Here is a 17661-nt window from a genome sequence, read left to right on the forward strand (position 1 = left end):
TGCAAAATATCTTACTTTATCTTCTGTGGTTTTCCAGTGTCTGGATCAGTGGCTTTATAAGTAACTAATTCACTATCAACTGGTGAATCTTCAGGTTTGTTAATAACCTTCTCCTTTGGATTAAACTCTGGAGGCTCATTCACATCTTCTACATTCACCGTGACTGTGGCAGTGGAAGTGGCCAAAGAACCAACAAATGGATCATCGTTCTCAACAATCACAGACAGAATGAATTGCTTGTTCTTCTCAAAGTCCAGGGGCTGAATGGAAGAGAAAGCATCTTTTACTAAAGGAACATGATCACGAATTGCAGACCTGGAGCCAGTAGATCTACGCCCCAAGCAGTTTTACGCCCCTGCTGTTCCTGATGCGTCCAGTAGGGGGATATACTGCGAAATAACACCATTAAAACGACGCTCAAAACTTACACAGACATTAATAATCGTCCCGTTCATAGATTTTGCCCGAAATTGTGTTTTTTGTTAATTTAAATATAAACGTTTTAGTATAAATCTGCACTATGGATTAAAATTTCTGTAGATATTAGGTTGGGCTTCACTCTCTTCACTCAGCCTATACAGAAGACTATTTGTTTTTATGAATTAAAAAATAACACACATAGTTGGATCAGATGACAAGTAATGATACATGACCTACTGTAGAATAGTTATATATGACCTACTGTAGAATAGTTCATTGAATATTGAATATATTAATATTGAATAAATAATAATAATAATAATAATAATAATTAATAATAGAATATTCACTGTATGTTTTTATACAGGAGACTGAGTGAAATATGTTGTTGTGAATTTATATAAAGTTACAATTAGATATTAACCATATTTAGCCCATTAGACAGCACCGTGTAATCATATGGATTCTCGATTAAATATCTGCTGTACTATTCACTTAGTCACCATACAGCTACAAAACAGTGTCCTACATAGCATTTTATGAAGACAAACACAATTTATCCCTTTTCTAAAATTCCAAGGGCCATTTATAAGAAAGAGACAATATTGTTGTTCACAAAAACATTATTTATCAACACCATTTATGAATTATGATGACTCCTGTAGATGACTCCCCTATGGGAGAAACAGGAGAAAAGTGAAGGCCTTTTGGCCTACAAAAAAACGAGGCACTCACCCCCTACGGCTTCTCAAAGTCATGTAGCTTTGTACGTAACAGATGTAATCAAAAGCATTGAGGTTTCTAAAAAAACATATCACCAAAAGTTAGGTGGCTAACAGCACTCTGTTAACTCAACACAGAAAGAGCACAGCAGACATTGTTTACACTTTCACAGGTCAAACACACAGTACAACAAAGTGCAGGCAAAAAAAAGAGAGAGCTCCCTCCAGAGGAATTCCAGGGGATTTTATAGTCCAGGCCTCTTTCTCTGGTCCAACCACCAACGGCTTCTCATTAAGTCCAGGACCAATCCTAAAGGAGGAGAAGGAGACAGTAGGAACAACAACAAAAGCATCACAACCGTAACACTTGCCACTCTTCTTTAACTGATTTTCTATCCTCCTGTCAAAGTGCTTCTGCTCACTGATACAAAAACTAAAAAATTAAACATAAAAAAATGTAAAAAGGACATCCATGGTGAATTTGATCTTGTCAAATTCACACGCAGCAGGACTCACTGTTACATTTTGTATAAAATTCCTGAATCCTTAATTTTTTAATCACAGTTGCTTTGGTACATTTCATCATTATTCATTATATCATTTCATTATTTCCTTCATTAGTGAAATTCTAAATACACCTCCGCAATTTATCAATTCAGGACACATTTAAAAAATAAAGTGTAATAGAAATGTATTGAAAACATGCTTAACAGTTTATGACAACTAGTCAACCATTTTGCATTTAATTACTTATGCAAGGAACTAGTATAATAGGCCTATATTTTGATCAACATGACATAAAGAGTTGATAATGTAGGAAACAGCAGACAGTTGTACATCAATTGCATGAATGTACCGAAGCATTTGCAATTTGTATAAAATGAGAAATTGCTTTTATGATGTGCACAAGATGATGTGATTTCAGGTGTGATCTGAGAAATGCACCAAAGCAACTGAGATAAACTATAAAATTGAAAATGGCATTAAAAACATGTCCTTATATGTCTCTGTAAGTCATTTATTTACTAGAGAAGCTATTGGTTTGGAATGCAGTTAAAAAAAGAGATGGGTGTTTATAGTTTATACAAGTTTCGAGAGAGAGAGAAAGAGAGAGAGAGAGAGAGAGAGAGAGAGAGAGAGAGAGAGAGAGAGAGAGAGAGAGAGAGATTTTCATTTCCTTAATAGCTAAAGCAAACACACACCTTTATGGGATGCATCATGCAAGTTACTTGGCAAATACAGAGTATGATAAATCCCACATTAAGTGCACACAGCCTACATTTTAATCCAGATCAGTAAGCTATTTTAAGAAAAAATTATATTTAGATATACATTAGATAGTTAGATCATCTCATTTTATAAGAAACAACTCAAACCAGAAATGAGTAAAGGAGTCTTACCAGAAGAGGCAAGATAAAGACAGGCAATCAAAATTAATTTTGAAAGTGAGTAGAGAAGACTAGGGGCAGCTAAACTTACACGTGGTAAGCTATAACTTATAAATGTAAGCCAGACAGAACATCAACCTGACCGTCCAGAACTTTTTGTCTCTCGAAATAAATTATAGACCCATCCATTGATATATAAAAATGAATTGATATCTACCTAGCTCTATCAAGCTAATCGTTTATAAATAATAAATGTTGCATCATTGCTAAAAAAACTATAACTTCAGCGGATTATTTAATATACAGTACCTCAATTCGTGTCGCTGTACAGCCTCCCCCTATTGGACGCATCAGGAACACCAGGGGCGTAAAACTGCCAGGTCTGCAGCCTCCCCCTACTCTCACGAATTGCCTGTGGAAACACATGAGCAACACACAGTACCTTTACAGTGGTGATGACGCCCTCTAGCTGGCTGGGTCCAGTACTGACACTGAAAACCCCACTCTTGTCACCGCTAATAATCTTATATTTGGTTGACCAGGCAGGAGATCCAGGTTCATCTCCATCAGTAACTGTAAGTCTGGCCACTTCAGCCCCTACTTTATTCTCTGGGACAGATACAGTGTGCTAAAACAAAGAGATGTATGGCATAAATAAGTTTTAATAAAGTTAAAATGAAAGTATTTGCTTATGCTTATATAATGCTCATTATAACGTTCTGAATGTATTATTACCGTGGTTTGCTCAAACTGAGGTGCGTTATCATTGCTGTCAGTCACAGTAATAACAGCTGTGCCAGTGGTTACATAACCTTCTCCAGCCCTGTCAGTAGCCGTAATTAACACAGTATATCTGGACCATTTCTGAAAAGAAAGATGTTTTCAGGTGAGTTTGTTTACATGAAATCATTCTTCACCAATGTGAGATCCATTCATCATTTCTCACCTCTCTGTCCAAGCCTAAAGCATTCACACGAATTCCTCCAGTAACAGAGTTGATTGTAAACAGGTTTGGTTTTGGCAATGCTGGATCTTGCTTGACGATTGAGTAACTGATAACACCATTGACAGTACGCACTATATCATCTGCATCAGTGGCTGTGACTGTCATAAACTCATGACCTTCAGTGAGAGAAGAAGAAAGACTGATTCGGTGAAACTGAAGAGGCATTTGAAAAAACAAACAAAAAAACAAACAAAAAAACAATATTTTATTAAGAAACTGCATCATACACCTACCTATACCAGCAGCTTCAGGAACACTTCCATTGAATTGATTTTGTGTAAAAACAGGCTTATTATCATTTTGGTCCATCACATATACAATAATTTCCATTGGCGCTTCTGCAATATTTATATCAACTCCAGTCGCATGAGCTATAAGCTAAAGACAGGAGAAGAGATACAGGCATGTTAAGAGACAAATATCTGAGGTTGTTTGAAAACACAAATAAATTAAGAGTGATATATATTAGTCCATTGTCTGTTAGCTTTGAGAAGTCAATATGCAAGTGTAGTTGAAGAAAACTGCAAAAAAAGAAAAAAAAAATCATGCTCCCAGCAAACAAATGAAAAGAAAACGTTTTATCTGATTAACTCGTGACAGGTTTCATAGAATTAAGAATGATCAGAAAATCCGACGCTGAAATACACCAAGAACTAAAAGTTGATTTTAAAAGTTAGAGAATAAAAAAAAATTACTTACTCTGTATGAAGCTTTTCTTTCTCTGTCGAGTGGTCGAGTCACAAACAGATTCCCTGATAATCTTTCTATAATAAAAGTCCCCTTAGGCTCCAGATCCGCTCCTTCACCTGTGATCCTGTATTGCATCTGAGCTTCCTTATCAAAGTCCGACTTTATCTAAATACAGAAAAAAAAAGAAAAAGGATACAATAACAGAACATGTTGATAACAGACAAAACTCTCTCGTCCATCTTTCCCTTCATGACTTTCTCTCACCTTGACCAGTTTCTGTGGGAAAGGACCTCTGCTTTCCTCAAGTATAGAGAATGGAGGAATAACCCAACCTCTCTTTGCTCTCTTTAGACCCGAAGACGACTTTGGAAACATCAGAACCAGATCGTCAGAGGAAGATTCCATCTGAAAATGTAAGTGAAAGAAACTGAGCAACAAAACATGTTTGTTAACAGTTAAATAATGGATAATGTTTACTACAGCTACTGACTGTATTCAAATCAGTCTGTAACAGTATTAATATATGAGGAGGGTAAAATTGTTGGGTCCCTTTTCAATAAACCAATTTAGGGTGATTCGAGACCTCTTCACTTCATCTCTGCTGAACATTATTTCCTTATAATAAATGGAGTACAATATAAAACAGTGTAAAGTTTAGGTAATCTTAGGTTTTAGGCTTTAGCTCTGCATAAATAAAACATTGGAATTTTGTATTTCAGACTGATCAGAGAGAGCTGAGACAAATTACATTCATCAGCAGGGATTGGAAACATCATCAATTTAACACAGGCCTTCAATAATTAGTCCTAAACATGTACAGAAATTGAATTGTCCGTTTACAGAACCATAAACCACACATAAAAACTGAAGTGTCCAATAGAGGTCAGGCTTGTACTGACAGCAGTTTCTGGAAGGAACTTGTTTGTACCTGTGGAGAGGAGATGTTCATGACCGTGTCCATGTGATGGTCCTCATGATGATGATGGACACGCTCAACTCTGACAGATACCGTGTGCTTCTTGCCACTGGAGTCCCAAGCGTCCACAGAAAACACCTTGTGGCCTTCATGAAGAGTCACTTGTCTCTTCAGCGTTACAGTCCCATTCGTGTTCACATCAAAACCCTTGTCAGAGGACTGGAAGAGCGTTCTTGTTCTTCCATCGCATGCATTAAAAATGACTGTCAGAAAAAGATATTCAATTGGCTCATTAAAACATCTTGTCACATGTAAACCTGGTTCCCTGAGTTTTAAGGCTACATGCTAATCTTTTCATGTATTATTTACTTATAATTATTTAAAAAAAATCTCAATTGATTTTACACATTTCTGTGTTCAGAGTGGAAGGCACTCCACTGTATTAGTGGAAAGAGCAAGATAAGCAAATATAATAAGACATGGACAGGGGAAGGGAGGAGCAAGGTGTAATACGAGGGAGGAGAGGTAGAAGGATAGAGAACAGACGGGTTTCATATTAAATCACAGCCACCCTAATTGACCATGTCATAAATTATAATTTATAATATGGTCTTTCCTTGAGAGAAGCTGGAGAGAGAGCCCATCCCAATAAAAACATTGTGCCACAGTCAATGTCCCTGGACAACAACTTCTGCAATCTCCTGGTGTTGTGGCACACAACACTGTCTTGGGTCTGCACAACACAGAAAGGCTTCTAATTTTTTTCAACTCCCTCAATGAAATCCACTTTCCTCAGAGTGATAAGGAGCAAATTGAGGGAAATTGTCAGGATTCAGAGAGGGAGGACCCAGGCGCAGAATGAACAGAGAGTGATATTTATTGACAAAGACAGGTAGAACAGATGATAATACTCAAAACACCACGTATAGCAGGCGGGCGACCAGGATACAAATACACCGAAGAGGATGAGTGATATGAATAATCTTGTGTGGATGCTGTTGTATAATATCAAGAAAATGCAATTACCTGCCTCCTTGTTTTTTATAGATGCCTTTTTGTTACACATATTTAGTCAATGTATTGGATATAATGCGTTGCATTCAATGTTGTTATTTATTTTGTTTGTAAAAGATGGCTTATATTGTTTTGGCATAGATGTACAGTAAATGGTTATGTGTGTATATGTGACTGTGCTAACCCATGTTGAGAGGAGCAGAAAAGTGTGATTATGTGTGTGCGCTAGAGGACTCCTACAACTTCAAATGAACTCAGACATCTTAGTTGAGTTTACTGGAGTTCAAGGACATGAAGAGGTGGACCGCTTGCATCTGCCTGGAGAAGGATCTGGGAAACTTTGGAGGAGTACAAACCTAACGCCTGTTGTAAACAACAGAAGTATAAAAGACTGATGAACTGTTTGCCTCTTGGGATACTGATACGCCAGAGCCCCCGACGCCTAGAAGCCCAGAGCTGAGGACAAGAAACCCCAAGCAGAAGATAAGAAGCCCTGAGCTTACTACACCTTTGATTTAAAACATGATCATTGTATTTTATACTTAAACGATGAAGTTTTATTTGCCTTGATATTTTTGTTTATTATAAAAAGAAAAGTAACCAATTAAAATAAATTTAATTGATTACAAAATCTGCCTACGGAGACTTAGATTTATGATGCTGGAAGACTATTAATGAGAACATACCACAGAGGAGTCTTCTGACCAAATTGTAAGTACCTTTTGAATGCTTACGGTTTAGGTCAGATTTGTCTTTCTTTACCTTACCTGAGAATAATAAATAAATAGGTAAAAGGTGTTAAGAGTAAAGTATACACCGTAAAACAATGCCAAACGGGAACTGGAATGACGAGAACTCCAAACGATCTCCAGAAATAGTAACTTCATACGCACATTATACACAGACACCAAAGCAAAGACATGAGGAAAAGAGGCACAATATAAAGGGACCAGAGCACATGAGGATCAGGTGAACACAATTAGTGAAACGAGGGCAAGACGTGAACTAAACAAGGGGGCGTGGTAACAGGAAACAAGGAGGCAGGACAAGAGGAGCACATGGCAAACACAAACAAAGGCAGAGCCATGTGCTCAATCACAAGACAAACAAGGAAACATTAAACAGTGACAAAACAGACAAGACTGTCAGGGCGGGACCCTGACAGAAATTGTGTAGTTGTTTGGGACAATTTCCAATTTCACCATTCAGCACAAGTGCAAGAGTGGTTTGAGCATCACCCACATTTCAGAATGGTGTTCCTTCCAGCATATTCTCCTCATGGAAATGGAGAAATTACTTCCGGTGGCGCAGTACTGCTGCGACCCGGACTCTTGTCTCACGCTGCAGATTTTCTTCTTTTTTAATGTTGTTTTGTGTTTTTAAGAGTAATACTGTTTGTTTTTTTTAGACGTTTAAAACCGTGGAAGTGTGTATATGTATAGTCGACACAATGACGACCTTGGCAAAAATTCTATTGGCACTTTTTATTGTGGAACTCCTCCGGCCATGCCAAACAAAAGGAAATAATCTGGCGCTGTCATACACCAAAGTTGAGCTGCTGGCCCTCCGCGCTGCGGGAGACCATCCACCGCCTGACCTCATCGAGGACATACGACCCTCAGCCCCGAGGAGACGAATTCGGAGAAGAGGAAGGAGAGGAGGTATCCGGCGATGTCTCCGAAGGAGAGGTAACAGGCCGCCGCTACCCTCCATGATCCTCAGTAACGTGAGGTCTTTGAAAAGGAAAATGGACGAGTTACGGATTAACGCTTCAGTCTGCTACGAATACCGTGAGTCATCTATAATGGTGTTCACGGAGACATGGCTGCGTCCCGATGTTCCTGACTCACTGTGTGAGGTGGAGGGTTTCTCTTTCATTCGCTCCGATAGGAGTGAGACGTCGGGTAAAGACAGAGGCAGGGGTATTTGTGTTTTTATTAATGATAAATGGTGCAGGCAACATACACTGCGCAAAAGTATTTGTAATCTCGACGTTGAATTAATGTGCTTGAGCCTAAGACCCCTGTATCTGCCCAGAGAGTTTGGGAACATCATCCTCTGCAGTGTGTATGTCCCTCCCAGCGGGAACACTGCAAATGCTGCGACACACATTACGGACTGTGTACACCAACAGCTACTGCACACACGGGAGGCCTCGGTTGCTATTTTAGGGGATTTTAATCAATGTAAACCAGGGTTTTCACCCCAGGGTTTTCACAGTACGTTAAATGTGGTACAAGAGAAGATCGTTTACGAGGAATGCTTACGTGAGCAGGGCTAAACCCCCGCTGTCAAACTCGGACCATAACGTAGTCCATCTCATTCCTACTTACAGAATTGTTCTCAAGAGCAGTAAACCATACACCAAGACTGTGAAGGTCTGGACGAGTGACAGCACAGAGTCCCTTAAAGGCTGTTTTCTCTCGACAGAGTGGAGTATCTTTCATGAACTGGACATAGATAAAGCGGCAGAGATGGTTACGGATTACATAAAATTCTGAGTGGATAATGTCATACCTCAAAAAGAAATAACTGTATATCCTAACAACAAACCATATATAACTAAGGAGGTTAAACACTGCATCAACCGCAAGAAATTGGCATTTAAGAACCAGGACAGAGCACAACTGAAAATTGTGCAAACAGAGCTTAATCATTTGCTCAGAAAAGCCAGGAGGAGACATAAAGAACTAATTGAACAGAGTTTTACAGAAATGAACAAAAAAAAATCAATGGGACACGATGAAGGTAATTACAAATATGATGCCAGCTCAAAAACGCATCAGTACTTCAGATGACCTGCAAAAAGCTGGATTTCTGTCACAGAGCAGGATGTAAGGCTGGGGATAGAACCTCAGGAGGTAAGACAAAAACTTATGTACTAAGAAGGCAACAGGGCCAGATGAAATATCCACATTCCTGTTAAAGACATGTGCAGATGAGCTGACACCTGCATGGTTCCCAATCTTTCAAAAATCAATAAACTCACACGTCATACCCACCCTGTAGAAGAAATCAGTAATTACACCTATACCTAAAAAACATGCCCAAAGGTGAATAATGATTTCAGGCCTGTGGCACTGACTTCTATTGTCATGAAATGTCTTGAGAGGATAATGGTGTCATTTCTTAAGCAAGATGTTGGTGTGTTTTTAGATCTGTTTCAGTTTGCTTACATGCAGGGGCGCGGCACAGATGATGGTATTAACAGCATTTCACATCTGGTCAGTGGGAGGACCTCGAGGACCCCAAGGCCTACGCACATATTTTGTTTCTTGATTTTAGTTCGGCTGTTAATACTCTGCAGCCTCAAATGCTCATCCAGAAGCTGAAACATATGAATGTTAACTCTTTTATTCTCAACTGGTATTTATTTTTTATTTTTTATTTTTTTACAAACTTTACTCAACAGTTTAGAGGGAATAATGCTCTTAACCCTCTGGGGTCTGAGCTGTTTTCTGGCCCTGGAGGTGTTCTGACATGCTCTGACATTTGTGCTTATTTCTGTTACTTGTGGCATTGTCATGGCTAAAGTCTTATTACACTGTATTTAGCACAAACTCTACTACAATAATATATCAGCAGCATGTGTGTAAAAGTTTGTAGTTTTGAGATAATGACATTTATGCGTGGTTTGTGAAAATACAAAAAAAAATTCTCACTGAAATAAGGCCATGAAACCCATACTGATTATTTCTTCACAAGACTTTTGAAAATTGTATCACGTAGCCTAGAATATTTGCTCCAAAACTATGTGAAAATCACCCTGACCACTCATTCAGATAAGACAATATATTGATTTAAAATTTCTAAGACGTGTTTTGTGTGAAAAAGCCTTATGCGAAGAGGCGTGATCATCTCATGAATATGTAAGGCTTTAACACCTGAGAAAGACAAAGACACTCCCCTAACTGCCCTATTAGGAGCGATCAGGCCCTGTCATTCTGAGCAACCTTGCACAAAGAATGAGGAGATTTAAAAAAGAATGGCTTTTAGATTGTTTGGATTTATTTACAACACAACATAATCCAAAGATACACAACAAATGACAAAAGAGCACATTGAAAACAATGATCCAAATGTAGTGGGTTTTCTTCTGCGTTGTGTTTGATTTTAAAGAAAGAGATCCCACACAATGATGTACTTTGGTTTTTCTTTACTCTCAGCTGTGTCAAAAGACAGTTCTTTACTGTCTCAGCTGTGTCACAGGTAATTGGCATTTCTGGTCTAGCCGTGCCTCTCGCCACGACATCCAGCGAAAGAGAGAGCTTAACAATTATAGAAATAAATTCAATAATAATAAAAGAAAAGAAGAAAAGAAATATAGAAAAATAACAATAATGAATGATCCATCTACATACCTGTGTCAAAAGAAATAACAGACACGATCACAATCACAGGTAATTGGCATTTCTGGTCTAGCCGTGCGTGTCAATCAACACACGATATCTCAATGTAAATTCATATACAGAAAATACATTTGAACATTGCATGGATCCTTCAAAATAAACAAATACAACTTTACACAATTACAAATGTATAACTCATATTAAATTCAACTGTAAATGTTTTAACGAAAAATATATCGTTCTAAACTCACAAGCATACCGCACGTGCAACTGCGGCCATTAATCAAATGCGTACTTCGATCAAACATACTCGTATAACATTTATAACCCAGATTGTTGATCTCTCAGTACAGAAAAGACAACAAATAAACTCATTACATACAGAAAATTCCTATACAACACTCAATAAAGCACATTTACACACTTCTCTGAGGAGCAGATAAAAACGTACCTCTCGCCACGACATCCAGCGAAAGAGAGAGCGCGCACGCAAATTGCATCAGCATTACCCTCACGCATGACGACGCTTACGTAATAGTACTTCCTTAATTTAGTGCAGAAATATTTATCAAGAATGAAACCAAAAACAATAAAAAAAAAAAAAGAAATATACATGTATGAAGAATTGAAAACAACGCAAATTATTAAGTTTATGATCACATGACCATTGATAACTGTGCAACTTCCAAAACAAATGTTTTCAAAATAAGAGTCCCATAAAATAATACTGTTATTGATTAAATTATGTCAATAATCTAGTGTAACAACATACACTCGTCACACAAAGACAGAGACCTTTGTGCCATTCCTAAAAACATTGTACATACCTTTCATTTCCAAGGTGTTTGATTTTCACTTTACCATGTTCATGTACAGAGACTCATGTGAATGTTGAAGTCAGCAGGACTCAGTTGCATCTGGCCCCTGAAAGAAAAGAAAAAAAGTGAACATACTGGTATCAAGAGAAACTAGGCCTGCACGATTTTGGGAATACATTTTAGATTTTTCTGGTTAAAATTGCTTTTTAAAATTCACAGAATACACACACACACAAATGTTTCCAACAATATATAATATAATGAACACCATGTTTGTTGTGCCTTGTAGGCACAAGCTATGTGCAGTACTGCATAAAATAATAATAACAATAACCTATAGCAGCCTATAAATCTTCCAAAAGATTTCAGTAACAATGCTAGAGAAAAATATATTGATTATCATATGTTACTTCAAATGTTTCCATTCGTTATGATGATATGAAATGAGATAATAGTAAAAACATAAAGCCTAATGTTTGGTGCATTTTTCCTTTCAAACGCGACCGCGCTTCAAAATATGATACATTCAAACGCGATCGCGCTCCAAAATATGATACATTCAAACGCGATCGCGCTCCAAAATATGATACATTCAAACGCGATCGCGCTCCAAAATATGATACATTCAAACGCGATCGCACTCCAAAATATTAAACATTATGGTTATACATATGTTTGAGCAGATATCCACAAACAGTATTTAACAGTAAACACGAGTCTAAATAGTATAATATTCACCATATATCTAGCAACAGTTCAACTGCAATGTGAAGTTTATGCAACAATACCATAAACTAATAAGAATTTCTTACCTTACATCTTTCTTGTCTTCAAATCGCGTTCTTCTTCTTCTGAGGTAAATCCAATGTAAGCTCAGACGTGTCTTCCAAACTCGACGAAAAGCAGAGACTTGTGAAGTTTTTTGGTGTTTTGTGTTTGAGGTAACGAGGGCGTTCGCGTTCCATGTGGAGATTTGCATGTGAATCTCTTTTGCGCGAGTGGGCGTGGCCGAATTAAAAGTAATTAGCAAGCGTTTGAGATACTGGACATCCTGTTGGTTTTATACGAATTACTTAAACAGAGAATATTTGTTTTCAGTTTGAATCCGATCATTTAAAAGTACACACTTAAATGTGTATAAAGGTATATGGCTCATAAATGTGTGACAAGTATTCGCTGAGTTTTGTTTCAGTTTATAGACGTGCTCAAGAAAAAAAAGTTTACCGCGATGGAGAGGCAGAAAGCACACCCTGTTTATTTTCTTTATTTTACAAAAGTACAATGTTTTGATTTGATTGTAAGTGGACACATACAAAAGTAGAAATATCACAGATTCTTTTTTTATATTTCTTTTTTCTGTATGACCATAAATGACGAGGTAATTTAAGTTTATTGTGCTACAATGTGAAGAAAATCCAGCAAAACGCGGGGGCGCGTTTGCCGACCTCAGAGGGTTAAGGAGCCCTAGGCCAATCAGCACTGGTGTCCCTAAAGACTGTGTCAGCTCTCCAGCCCTTTTTACATTGTCTACTAATGACTGCACTAGACTCCATACTGACAATTATATAATTCAATTCTCTGATGATACAGCAATCCTCGGCCTTATGCATAAAGATAGAAGTCCAGCAGCGTATCATACAGAAATTGAGGAATTTGTTCAGTGGTGCGACAACAACTATCTTGAGCTAAATGTGACCAAGACTGAGGAGATGGTGTTTGACCCAAAAGCTGTAGGCGATACCAGTAGTGCCTGTAGTGATCAAAAATGTACCCATTACTCAGGTTAGCTCTTACAAGTACCTTGGCGTACATATGGATAATGCACTGACCTGGAAGGACCACGTAAATACTGTCTGTTCCAGACACCAACAGAGGATGCATTTTTTACGAAGACTTAGATTGTATGGAGTGGAACACAAATGTATGTTGTTGTTCTATCATGCAATATTATAGAGTATTTTAAAATACGGTATTACAGCCTGGTATGGTAACCTGACAGTACAGTCAAAATCACAGATTGCCCGTCAGGTAAAGACAACTATGAAGATTATGGGGGTTAAAAACCATCTGCCCCCCCACAAAATGTGTGAGCAGTCAGTTATCAGACAGGCACAAAAAATAGTTTCCGATCCGACCCACATACTTCACCCAGAATTCCAGCTTTTACCCTCTGGCAGAAGATTCAGAGTTCCTAAATGCAGGCTAAACCGATATAAACACTATTTTTTGCCTATGTCCATTAAGCTTATCAACACTAACATGTAGTCTGGCTGGGTTGTGCACTATGTCATCATGCAATTAGTAGGTTATTGGGGTAATGTAATATGTTAGGGGTGAAATGTATGGGCTGTTGGATTGTTCATTATGTCATCATGTAATTGTCACGGTACATGAATTCACTGCCTTTTCCTTGTCTCATGTGATTGTTGTGTTGTGTGTATCATATGTGTTTGGTTGTGTCCTCCGATCACCATTGATCATCAACGTCAGCTGATGCCAATCTACTCACTTATATATTCTCTGTGATTGGTGTCTTCTGTTGACAGAGCGTTGTGGTGTTACCAGTGTTTGTTCCTGTCCCGTTTTGGCTGTCTCCTGTGATCTTCGTTCCTGTTGGATTGTTCGTCGTGTCTTCACCGCCGATGATCTTCGTCACTCTTCTGGATTCGGACTCTAGCTTCATCCACCACCAATCACCAGCCCGGTTGCCCGTCGAAGTCCCTGCGTCACTCTCCCGCCCCAGTGTGTCGTGTTTGTGTGGACCTGACCTCTCTGTTTATCTCTAAATAAACATACTTTTACCTGCATTTGCCTTCTCTCGCACGTTCATGACAGTAATGCTTAGGTTATGTGGAATGTGTCATCTGTGCAATTTGTAGGCTATTGGGGGGGGCTGTGCATTATGTCATTTGTGCAATATGTATTTTATCAGGGTAGTGCATTTTGTAGAGTGGGGGGTTGTGCATTATCTCATTGTGCAATATGTATACTATTGGGGATGTGAAATGTGGGAGCTGTAATTAATAATGGTTGTAATTTTTAAAACTGCCAATGAAAGGCGTAAATGTGCCTACTATATACGTACCTGTCATGTATATGAGAGAGTGTTTTGTGAGAGGATGTGTTGAGAGACGTTTATTCTCTGTATTTTGTATTTTGTGTTGTGTCTGTAAAACTGCAGAACGGACAGAGTCCAAAACAAATTTCCCTTCGGGGACAATAAAGTATATCTTATCTCTTATCTTATAAGGTACAGTGCATTCTGAAAGTATTCAAGCGCTTCACTTTTTCCACATTTTGTTATGTTACAGCCTTATTCCAAAATGGATTAAATTCATTCTTTTCCACAAAATTCTACAAACAATACCCTATAATGACATCATGAAAGAAGTTTGTTTGAAATCTTTGCAAATTTGTTACAAATAAAAATATAAACGAGAAAAATCACATGGACATAAGTATTCACAGCCTTTGCTCAATACTTTGTTGATGCACCTTTGTCACCAATTACAGCCTGAAGTCTTTTTGAGTATGATGTTACAAGCTTGGCAAACTATTTTTGGGCAGTTTCTCCCATTCTTCTTTGCAGAACCTCTTGAAGGGTTAGTTCACCCAAAAATGAAAATTCTGTCAGTAATTACTCACCCTCATGTTGTTCCAATCCCTTAAAGAGATAGTTCACTTTGAAATTAATTTTTGGTATGTTTTAGCTTACCTCAAGGGCATCCAAGATGTAGGTGTCTTTTTTTCCGCAGTAGTTTCAATTTTGATATTTTTAGGTCAAACCGTTCTTGTCTGTCAGTCATATAATGCAGGTCTATGGTCACTGTCTAAAAGAGCATGCACAGAGTCCAAATTAAAACAATTCCCCGTCGTCCAAATGAAACAATTCCCCATCATAAGTACACATTGATGGCCTAAGACACGAAACGAGCGGTTTGTGTGAGAAAACGAACAGTATTTATATCGTTTTTACCTCTTATACACAGCCATGTCCAAGTGATCTGATCTGACGTGTACGCAGACTGGTGCATAGATATATACACTAGATGTCGCCTTAAAGACATTCGTTCCAATGAACTGCCGTAGACAAGGCGACATCTAGTGTGTATATATCTATGCACCAGTCTGCGTACACGTCAGATCAGATCACTTGGACATGGCTGCGTATAAGAGGTAAAAACGATATAAATACTGTTCGTTTTCTCACACAAACCGCTCGTTTCGTGTCTTAGGCCATCAATGTGTACTTACGATGGGGAATTGTTTAATTTGGACGACGGGGAATTGTTTTAATTTGGACTCTGTGCATGCTCTTTGAGGTGATGACCACAGACCTGCATTATATGACTGACAGACAAGAACGGTTTGACCTAAAAATATCAAAATTGAAACTACTGCGGAAAAAAAAGACACCTACATCTTGGATGCCCTTGAGGTAGGCTAAAACATACCAAAAATTAATTTCAAAGTGAACTATCCCTTTAAGACTTTCATTCATCTTTGGAACACAAATTAAGATATTTTTGATTAAATCTGAGAGTTGGCTCACTCCTTCATAGGCTGCAAGGTAATTGCATCTGCCGGCTCAGAATGGCACTGAACCAGATCCAGATTGTGCTCTCTGGACCACAATGCAAATAGCCACCTAACGTAGAATCTCCTAGTAGAGGGGAATCTTACATTCAGAATGGTCTTTGCTATCTCCAACAAATTTAATCAGACAGACCCCAAGCCTGGGAGAGTAAATCAGCTCTGATTGGCATCTCCCAAGGAAGGTCTTCCAGGAAAGACACCAGATCTGAGAACCCTATCTGAACCAAAAAAGAGCCACTAGCAGAAGATGCACTCTATTCTCCAGCACTTTCAAAAGAACTGACAGAAAAACTGCCTATTGGCCATGCGACGACACTGCAACTTATGACATGTCTGATAACACTAATAAACAACCTGCTCCCAAACACAACACAGACTCCTACACAAACTCCACATATTGATAAAAAAAGTTTTATCTGCTGAAGCTCGTAAGGCCAGACGTGAATTGGATCAACTTCGGACGAAAACACGGATCAACATCGGCAGGGCATTTGAATCATGGAGAAACCGGTGTGTTGCGTCTCAGTCTGGCCGGTACCCAGAGTGCTCGCTCATGAGTTTGAGCACGCGCACGAGCACTCGCTTGAAAAATTATTGGTTGCAATCTGAAACATCACCGCTAGAGGCCGCTGAAAACTCCATATAGCCCCTTTAATGCTTGGAAAACACACATACATCTCCTTCGATTAATAATAATGGCCAGTGCAGTGGCTGGGATATAGTACATAAACCTACCAACGTCCGTTGCCATGGTTTTTGGAATGATCTTACTTATCGCAAGAGGAACAACTGAAGTTTTAGTTGCATAACATCATTTAATGGAAACGCTGTCATTTTGTCATTAAAAAAGATTGCATTTCGTAGAGAGATTATTTAGCCAAATACTAAAAATATTTTACTATTTTCAGTTGCTTCAGTGTTTTGTATAAAGAGATCAGCTTACCTCTTCCTAGTCTTTTTCCTTGGTGAAGGTCATCTCTGTGCACTTTAAAAACCAGCAACTCTGACTCAAAGCCTGGTGTACATGAAGACTCCTCCGCAAATTCACACAAAAGGACCTAATTTGAAGCATATTAAATCTCTTTATGTAACACATATACACTTAAAATTGAAAGTATTTCCAGCACAACAGCAGTCCATGTGAGCTAAACTGCTCACAAACTGCAAAAATGCATTCAACTACTAGCTCTCAACTTCATTAAACCTCTTAAAAAACAATAACATACATTAACTAGAATGTACATTTCCTGAAGAAAATGTGAAGTGGTGCTTGCAGTGGCAAAATTTGCCACTCGGATGCTAGGGTGTTGTACATGATTGCATACGAGCCAACAACCATGTCTGTACGATGTTGTGGAGCTGAAATATGGCTTCTATAGGTTGCAATATGTCACTACTTATTGGCTGCTTGATAGGATGAATCAAAAGAGCCCAACCCCAAGGCTCTATGACCTTCTGAGCCAAAGATATGATTTTGCAAATTTTGTGCCTATGTTAAGTCTATGGGACATTTTTCGGCAAATTTTTCGCCTGCCAGACGAACATCGTACACCCGATCACTTATAAAAGTCATAGCACACCTCTCCTCAATAAACCGATCGATTTGACACCTCATTCAGGGGTCTGCGACAAACGGTGTGGGGCGAGTTACGCGCCAAAGTTTTGTCTAGGTGAATAGTAATCACAACACTAGAATGTACATTTCCTGAAGAAAATGTGAAGTGGTGCTTGCAGTGGCAAAA

General features: G+C 38.5%; 1 protein-coding gene across 1 annotated transcript in view; it reads right to left on the reverse strand.

The window, feature by feature from the left end:
- LOC309492111 (cadherin-1-like) overlaps positions 1-17661 on the reverse strand; it is a 65464-nt gene that overhangs the window by 1242 nt on the left and 46561 nt on the right. Inside the window, exons 2-10 of the mRNA XM_082160940.1 lie at positions 16863-16977; positions 5155-5405; positions 4491-4631; positions 4236-4391; positions 3770-3914; positions 3477-3652; positions 3266-3394; positions 2973-3158; positions 16-260 (exon numbers count right to left, since the gene is read on the reverse strand). Of these exons, the coding sequence (XP_082017066.1) occupies positions 16-260; positions 2973-3158; positions 3266-3394; positions 3477-3652; positions 3770-3914; positions 4236-4391; positions 4491-4631; positions 5155-5405; positions 16863-16977 (1544 nt within the window). The remainder of the gene's footprint in view (positions 1-15; positions 261-2972; positions 3159-3265; positions 3395-3476; positions 3653-3769; positions 3915-4235; positions 4392-4490; positions 4632-5154; positions 5406-16862; positions 16978-17661) is intronic.

Source organism: Leuciscus leuciscus (genome assembly GCF_965113295.1).
Source record: "Leuciscus leuciscus genome assembly, chromosome: 2".
Lineage (NCBI taxonomy): Eukaryota > Metazoa > Chordata > Actinopteri > Cypriniformes > Leuciscidae > Leuciscus > Leuciscus leuciscus.